This window comes from Microtus ochrogaster, chromosome 8, assembly GCF_000317375.1.
Source record: "Microtus ochrogaster isolate Prairie Vole_2 chromosome 8, MicOch1.0, whole genome shotgun sequence".
NCBI lineage: Eukaryota > Metazoa > Chordata > Mammalia > Rodentia > Cricetidae > Microtus > Microtus ochrogaster.
Window position 1 is genome coordinate 20,918,959 of NC_022015.1, and position 8,973 is coordinate 20,927,931.

Genomic DNA, 8,973 nt, shown 5'->3' on the forward strand with positions numbered 1-8,973 from the left:
GACTTAGGTGGTCCTACAGATAGGGCACAGCACCTGCAGACTTAGGTGGTCCTACAGATAGGGCACAGCACCTGCAGACTTAGGTGGTCCTACAGGTCAGATAGGGCACAGCACCTGCAGACTTGGGTGGTCCTACAGGTCAGAGAGGGCACAGCACCTGCAGACTTAGGTGATCCTACAGGCCGGATAGGGCATAGCACCTGCAGACTTAGGTGGTTCTACAGGTAGGGCATAGCACCTGCAGACTTAGGTGGTTCTGCATGTCATATAGGGCACAGCACCTGCAGACTTAGGTGGTCCTACAGGTCCATCACAGGTCCCAGTCTTCAGGGCAATCTAGAGCATTTGGGAGGAGTCCTCTGAGCACAGGAGAAGAGAAACTTAGGAGGGTTGCCATTGGGTGAGGGCAGGGAGCTGTCAAAGGTAGAGCAGGTGCTTCCAGGTCACCACCCGAGAAAGAACTCAGACCTGAGACAGTAAGGAGTTGGGAGGAGGAGCTACTACAGAGCAAAAGTGCACATTTGAGGAGCGCAAGCTTCTCACGAGAGATTGGTGTCGCTCAGGATTCCAGAGAGCTTGTCTGATTGGCCGACTGTAGTAGAGACAATCCTCCTGATAGGGCCTGCCCATCTTTACTGCCCTTACATGGGGCTGTCCTCAGATGCATGATGGGAACAGCTAGTCTTGTGTGCTAATGGTTATGATCCCTTCAGTAGCCCTGCTGGTTCTAGTTGGCTTGAGTTGGTCTTGTTACTGTTCGAGCAGACACCGGTGCTGTTCTGTAGTAGGGCTCTGCCGGTATACCAGGCACAGCTAACCATACAGGCTTTTCCTCTTCTCCTCTGTGCCTTGCTAGCTTGCCTCAAGAGGAGGAGTGGTGGGCTAGAATTTGGGGTCTAGAGGTTAGGTCCCCTAGGAATGGAGTGCTAAGGGACAGAGGTCCCTGCACTCCCAGGCTTGAGCCCAAGTAGGTCTCATGAAGTTTTGTTACATCGAGACCTATGGAAGAGTCTGGCATTGGCCCTTCAAAGCTTCACGGTGATAAAAGGCAAAGAAACAGAAAAGGGGGCGGGGCTAGGAGTCAAGAATGGGCGGCGGGGCACATGGTCAACAAAATTTGCTGTATCCTACATGTCCACAAGGGACTGAAATGAAGGGTGAGGTGTAGAAATGGGGCAGGCAGTGGCCCCTGCTCTCCCCACGATGCAGTGGTGTGGATCTTAAGTCTGTTCGCTACACCCCAACCTATTCTTTCTCCAGTGATCTCTTTTGGGTAGCTCCTGCATGCTTCTTTATACCCGCCCTGAAACCTGTCCTGCCCTCTAAACCTTCTCTTATTCCAACCCTGCCACACACCTCATTCTACCACCCAAAGGCCCACCTGACTACTCATGCCAGTGCCAGGCCCTCCTCAGGAGGCCAGGCGGGACTTCATGACTCTTCTCTTCCCAGTCACGACCAGTCTACCAAGTATCTCAACTTCTCGGCCTCAGAAAAGGAGAAGAGCAGCGTGGTCGAACACAGATACCAGGCAAGTGCGGGGACTTAGGACCGGGGAGCTGGTGAGTAGGGGCGGAGGACTTGGGTATAGACTCTACCCGCAGTGCCTTCTGTGCAGGTGAATAATCTGGGGCAGAGGGACGTGCCAGTCAGCATCAAATTTCTGGTGCCTGTAGCGCTGAAGGGAGAAGCTGTGTGGACAGTGGAGGCCCCTCAGCTCCAGGTACTCAAAACCAGCCCTGGCTCCTCAGCAAAGGCTCTTGACTTCTATCCCCTGTGTCACTCACGGGTCCCTGTGCTGCAGCCAAAGCCCTGTTTTCTGTTTGCCTTCTAGAAACTTCCCACCCAGTGCTATCAGAACAGAATGGTGCCAACACAATCTGACCTCCTGGCTCACATGCAGAGGAGCCCTGTGCTGGTGAGGAGGACTGGGCGGTTTCAACATGTCACACCAGGGGGCTCGAGCTCATTTTGCGAATGCCAAATGGCACCTGCTGAACAACCAGCTGTATTTAGAAGTGGCTGCTTCTGTCAAGTCCCACAGCTTAGTGCTGTCTCCTACTCTCAGACTTAGCTTCCTCCGGTCTGATATTATTTCTCTGGCCCCAGGACTGCTCCATTGCTGACTGCCTGCAATTCCACTGTGACATCCCCTCCTTGGGCATCCAGGATGAGCTTGACTTCATTCTGAAGGGCAACCTCAGCTTCGGCTGGGTCAGCCAGGTGCGTGGCCAGGAGCAGAGGGTCCCCGCCCCCCCCCCCAAGTCCATGCCTGCCTGATGGCTCTGGAGCATCCTTGGGTCAGGGCGGTTCTTGACCCTTGAGCTCCTCCCAGGTCCAACTCCCAGCTCTGCCCCACCCTCTCTTTTGCAGACATTGCAGAAAAAGGTGGTGGTCCTGAGCGTGGCTGAGGTCACATTCGACACATCTGTGTATTCCCAGCTGCCAGGACAGGAGGCGTTTCTGAGAGCCCAGGTAGTGGCTGTGTGGCAGGCGGGTGGCCAGGAGTCTGCAGTGCTGGCTGGGGGCCTTGCCAGCCTGGTTGGAGGACGAGTGAAGGGCCTTAGACACTCAGTGTACAAGAGCTTCTTTATTGCGCCCCTTGGAACAGAGCCTGGACAAGGAGGAGAGGGAGTTAGAGGCTAGGATCCCGGGGGCAGGTGAGGCAGCATGAGAGATGATGTTTTCCACTGGGTCCACCTCCACCAGACGAAGACAGTGCTGGAGATGTATGAGGTTCACAACCCGGTCCCTCTCATCGTGGGCAGCTCTGTGGGCGGTCTGCTGCTGCTGGCTCTCATCACAGGCGGGCTGTACAAGGTGAGGGACTTGTCCTTCCTACGGCAAGATTTGACCATGCTCCTCCTGCAGGGTAGACAGGGGCTCATGCTGGAGTCTGAGCACATCATCACCAGCACACTTCACGTGACAAACCATCATCACCGGCACACTTCACGTGACAAACCATCATCACCGGCACACTTCACGTGACAAACCATCATCACCGGCACACATCACGTGACAAACCCTCCCCACCCAGTTATCCCTCGTTTGTGCCTCCCCATCCGAAAGCCACTCTCATCTCTCTCCTTCTCTTTCCTACTCTTCTTTGCTTCTCTCTCTGTTTCCCTTTCCAGAAGAATAGAACATAGGTGCAGACATGGACTTGAATGTTGACACTAGAACCAGGGCTGGGCCAGGCCTTGGTCTTTTTCAGTGTAAGGGCGATTGAAGCCGCATAATTCTGTCTGGGTCTAAATGATGCAATATGTACCTGGTTATTTGAAAGTCGTAGGGCTCCAGAGATGGTTACCCTTCCTGTCCTTAAGTCATTTATTTCCTCTCTTTTTTTTGCATTTGTGGGCATATATACATGCATTCATGCATGCATGCATGCGTGCGTGCATTGGCGCGCGCGTGTGTGTGTGTGTGTGTATGTGCGTGTAGGTGCACATGAGTTTGTGGGTATGTACTCATATGTGCACATGTGAGTGTGAAGGCTACCAGTAGATGCTGAGTACCTGTCTCTATTACTCTCTACCTTACACATTGAAGCAGAGCCTCTCGCTTGAACACAGAGATCACTTTGGCTAGTCTTGCTCCAGGGATCCCGTCTCCACCTCCTGAGTTCTGGGCTTACAGACAGGACACCATGCCCATGCATCATCAGTGTGGACTCTGGGCATCCGAACTCCAGTTCCCACGCTTGTCAGCAAGTGTTTTCCACACTGAGCCCCTAGTGCCTCTCATCCTTCTTCCATTTCCTCTTCCTCCCTACAGGCTGGCTTCTTCAAACGTCAGTACAAGGAAATGATGGCGGAAGCGAATGGACAGACTGTCTCAGGAAACGAGACCTCAGACCCTCAGGATGCCCAGTGAGAACTTGCCTCCTTGTCTTCTTTGAACCTGCCCTCCTGAGAGGCTCCCCAGATCTTGGACTCTCCCCTAGGTCAAGGACAAAGAAACATTCTGCACCAGGAATGCTGGGGCCAGGCCAGCTTTGCTCTTTGGGTCTTGTTTGGGAAGGGAGACTTGTCTGGTCAAAACGTTACCTGAAAACTCTGAGGACGCAGTCTCTGCTATGGTCCAGAGAACCCGACTAGGAACTTATGCCTAGGAACACATGGGCGGTTCAGTGGCCCCTTCGTTCACTGGCCACTAATGAGCTTTATAGGATGAAGAGTGGAAGAAGTCACCCGCTCTTGTCTGTTTCCAGTTCCTCCCATCTATGTTCAGGATGTGAGGACTGAGCTCTGTTTTCAGGAGGGGAACCTCAGACAGCCTGGGATAGTCTGCTTCTGTGTCATCTTCATTTCTAGTAAAATATTGTTGGCATCAGCTTGCAGCTTTTCTCTGAGACTCTAACCCAGCTTTCTTTGAATTGGCAAGGAAACATCTGTACAATGTAATCAGTGGAGCTGGCTTCCAGTGCCAGCGTTGTTAGCTGGGAAGAACAGTGTCCTTTTCCCTCAGGAGGGACCTTGCTCCCATACAGCACAAGGTCAAAAGAGGCCCATGCCCCTTTTCTGTGTGACTTTTTCTGGGAAGACATAAGCAAGCATCTGTTTACCCAGGATAGAGCACTGGCAAAAGACCAAAGACATTATTCCACCCAACCTTGCCTCATGAACAAATGAGGGAGCTGGCTTAGTTTTTCCATTTCTGACGGCAAACATGTGGCATCTTCAGCAGTAGGAACTTACCATCGAGCTCTGAGATGCAGTCAACAGCTGTGGCAAGAGATTATTTTATGACTTTGGGGGCATCATGGACCTCTTTGACTAATACATCCTAGGGAAGTAGCCTACCGTGTGGCTCCTGAGAATGCCTTTCCCTACAAACGCAGTGTGCCTTCATTCAAACTCTTTCATCGCTGTCTTACCACTCCTTCAGATTCTTCCCTGAGTCTAAAGCATTGAGGATTAGCGTTATATAATAAATCATTTTTCTAGCCTGTCTTTGTAGTGATTGATGGCAAATCTAGACTCATGGCTGCTTTTGGTGCTGAGACCAGGAGACTGGTGAGTGCTCAGAATTAAACAGGACGCTTATGTCACCCTTTCCAAGCTCAGAGTGGAGAGAATCACAGAAAGAGCGGAAAGAGCGTAAGGGCTGAACATTAGGGAGGAGGGCTGCGAGAGAGATGCTGTCTTATGGGGTTGAGGAACAGTTTCAGTTGTCTGCACAGGGCCTGGACAAAACTGACCTAGTCAATACTCAGTCGTAGAGAAGGGGCCTTCCCTGTCCAGGGGAGTTAAAAGCATTCAAAGCTTGCTGGAGGAGAGGTTATTGTCTTCATGTTTCAGTGGTTAGCCCCATACCCATGCCCATGCACTTGCCTCCGTTAAATCAGAGGGTCACAACACAAAACGGAAAAGCAGAGCAAAACCACACAGATATAGAATGGGACTTGTGGACTGGGTGGGCTGGTTGTGCTGGGAGAGAGTAAGAGAGGGTGAAGGGATGGATAGAGTCAGAATGTACACTGTGGCCCCTCACTCACCCCCCATCTCCACACTTGGAGGCCCAGCTCATGCCGCTTGCGCATCAACCTTGCTGGCTGAATTCCCCACACCCCCATCTGCTCTTGTGCTATTGCTACACTTGCAAGCCTAACTCCAGCCAAGCACCTCGTGTACTTGCTATAGACCTAGATCTAGTCATCAGCTTCTGTACTGGCCCTACCTGAGACAGCCATGAAATCCAGGAAAGAAGTGCGCATGGCCAGGTATCACTGCAACAGCAGAAGCTATCAGAAAGATCAAGACAGGATATCCCCACTCAAACCCATTAGTCCCATAGAAAAGCTTTCCAGTTACTTAGGAGAACTCTAGGACACAGAATTTAAAGGAACAATGATGAATGTAATCAAATAATTTCAAGGGGCTTAAAGAAGGTACATTATTAGCCGGGCGATGGTGGTGCACGCCTTTAATCCCAGCACTTGGGAGGCAGAGGCAGGCGGATCTCTGTGAGTTCGAGACCAGCCTAGTCTACAGAGCTAGTTCCAGGACAGGCTCCAAAGCCACAGAGAAACCCTGTCTCGAAAAACCACAAAAAAAAAAAGAAGGTACATTATTGTGAATTAGGTCAGTACGATAAATAACCAGGCCAGCTCAAGTTATATTTTACTGGTTAAAAAGGGGAAACCCACGCTACCAGAGTGGGAGGTCTGACATCCTGTCTGTCAGGCAGGCACTGCGCAGAGAGGGCATGCATCTGGGTCTTCCCAGTTTTCCGCCTGGGCCCCAGGTAGCCACACCCTAACTAGATGTGATTGGTTGATAGAGTTTCCCCATCAGTACAGTGAAATGACTTTGTGTATTCTATCTGACCACAATGCAATAAAAGTTAAAAGAACGAACACATTTCTAGTAGTTACCCAGACATACGGAGGTTAAACAACACATTCCTTAATAGTGAATGGGTCAAGGAAGACATTAGGAAAGATTTCTATTTTTAAATTTACTTTTACTTATGAATCTATGCATGTATATCATATGTGCAGGTTCCAGATGTCATTGGATCTCTGGAACTCGGGTAATAGATGCTTACGGGCCATGTGTTACGGGTGCTGGGAACTGAACTTGGATCATCTGGAAGATCAATAAGTTCTTTTAACTGCTGAAACATCTCTCCATGCCAGGAAAGGTTTTCCTTAAATCCTGGAACAAAATGAAAATGAAAACATAGTACAACAAAATCTCCGAGGCGCATTGAGAGCAGTCCTCAGAGAGAAATCTATGTCAAACTCCTACATTAAAAAACCAGAGCAAGCTTGATGCACCCCATAGATGTGTAAAAATAAAGAGGGGGGCTAGAGTGATCATTCAGAGGTTAAGAGTTCTTGTTGCTCTTTCAGGGGACCTGGGTTTGGTTTTCAGTACCTGAATGACAGTTCACAATCATTTATAACTCTGTTTCTGGGAACCTGATGTCCTCTTCTGGACTCTGCCGGCACCAGGCGTGCATGTGGTGCACACGCCTTCATTCATGCAGGCAAAACACTCATATTCTGAGAATAAAAGAATCTGGAAAACAATAAATCCAAATCTAGTAGATGACAAGGGATGATAAAGACCAGAGCAGCCCCTGGTCTTCCCACCTCGTGGTGCAGACCCAGAATGGTCCTTGTCTGCTGCTCCCATCAGCCTTCCCTAGCCCATCTCTGTTCCTTTGGGTCAGTGGCTGATTCCCACAAACACTTTCTGCCGGGGATTCACAGTGGCTATGTAGGTTGGGCCTCAGGTAGGAGATTCTCACTGTCTTCCCTGCTCTATGTTAGCCTCCGTAAAAGCTGGCCTGCAGGAGCCCCTACAACCACCCCAAATCCATTCCCTGGGGAGTCCACCTAAACCCTTTCATTCTGGTTCCCCCAGACTTGCTCTTGTGCCACTGAAATCTGCTTGCAGGAGCCCCACCTCCTCCCACACCTCCACTCCTGGAGAACTCCCCCTCTTAGTGTGGACCTACCTCCCTAGCTCTTTTCTCCAGTCCTCTTGACTCTTCTTCCTTAGGGTCTTTCTGTCTTAGTTAGGGTTTCTATTGCTGTGAAGAGACACCATGACCCCAGAAACTCTTATAAAGAAAAGTATTTAATTGGGGCGACTTACAGTTTCAGAAGTTTAGTTCATTATCATTGTGGCAGGACACGGTGACATGCAGGGAGACATGGTGCTGGGGAAAGAGCTGAAAGTTCCTAGATCTTGATCCACAGACAACAGGAAGTGAACTGTGACACAGGGCATAGCTTGAGCATAGGGAACCTCAAAGCCCACCCACACAGTGACACATTTCCTCTAACAAGGTCATACCTACTCCAGCAATGCCACACCTTCTAATAGTGCCACTCCCTATGGGGGACCATTTTTGTTCAAACTACCACATCTACTCACCAACCTGCAGAGGCACCCTCTACCAGGGACACCAAAGGATAGAATACCTGCCTAAGAAAGCCAAGACCAGAATGAATGTCAAGAAATAACTCAAAAGTATAATTCCAGATGCCTAGACCGTTGGAAGCACAATGGTCAGCACTAGGGAAACCAGGAATGTCAATCACACAGGCCTGTCTCTTTAAATGAAGAGATGTATAATGTATTTTCTGCCCAGAAGGCTGGGAATGGTGGTGGTCAATAGCCCAGTGACCTTTGTGCTATCTGTATGGCAAGACTGCACCTGGCTCCCCCACATTCCCACAAGCCAGACGGAAGGTGGTTAACAGCCTACGTAGCCTTTGCACTATCTGTATGACCGAGGCCACACCAGATCTTTCCCTAGACCCTAAAGATAACACATGTAGTCTCTCTATGGAGCCCACCTTCTTGGAAGAAAGGACACATGCTTTAAGAAGTATTTTGGTGTAATTATGCCTCATTGTACAATGGGATTGTGTTACAACAGGAAACATTTTTCCAAATCGTACTGCACTTACATACGCCTAAAAGAAACAGCCCAGTGTCTGACTCTAGAAGGCTGAACCAACACTGTTATTGAGTTGTGTTGAACTTCTTGCCTCATGCGGGTGGTTACTCTACCAGCTCTCCTGGTATTTGCAGAGACTTTCACACTAGACCACAGTGCACATGTACACACACACACACACACACACACACACACACACACACACGAACAGTTAAGACAATATGCCTTCACCTGAACCCTGTAACCCTGACAGATGTAATATAGCCAAAACATAAGATAAATGACTTCAAAGTAGCAGCTATGAATATGTTCAAGGACCTATAGAGGCTCGAGTAGATCTCATAATGAAGTTCGTGAAAACACAAACAGTTAAATGAAATAATGAAAACAGTTCAAGACATGAACGTGGACTAACAAAGAAATAGAATAATTGAATAAAACCCAACTGAAATAAAACTGGAAATGAAAAACTTAGGATGTAAAACAAAAACTTCAAAGGTAAAATCCTCACCAACGGATTACAAGACATGAGAGAAAGAACTTCAGGTC

At 49.4% G+C, this 8,973-nt stretch overlaps 1 protein-coding gene across 1 annotated transcript in view; it reads left to right on the top strand.

The window, feature by feature from the left end:
• The window catches only part of Itgax (integrin subunit alpha X), a 22,132-nt gene extending 18,227 nt beyond the window's left edge, over positions 1–3,905 (top strand). Inside the window, exons 24-30 of the mRNA XM_005351943.2 lie at positions 1,453–1,531; positions 1,619–1,723; positions 1,835–1,918; positions 2,110–2,223; positions 2,374–2,475; positions 2,710–2,820; positions 3,781–3,905. Coding sequence (XP_005352000.1) covers positions 1,453–1,531; positions 1,619–1,723; positions 1,835–1,918; positions 2,110–2,223; positions 2,374–2,475; positions 2,710–2,820; positions 3,781–3,879 — 694 coding nt within the window. The 3' untranslated portion in view covers positions 3,880–3,905. The remainder of the gene's footprint in view (positions 1–1,452; positions 1,532–1,618; positions 1,724–1,834; positions 1,919–2,109; positions 2,224–2,373; positions 2,476–2,709; positions 2,821–3,780) is intronic.
• The last annotated feature ends 5,068 nt before the right edge of the window (positions 3,906–8,973 follow it).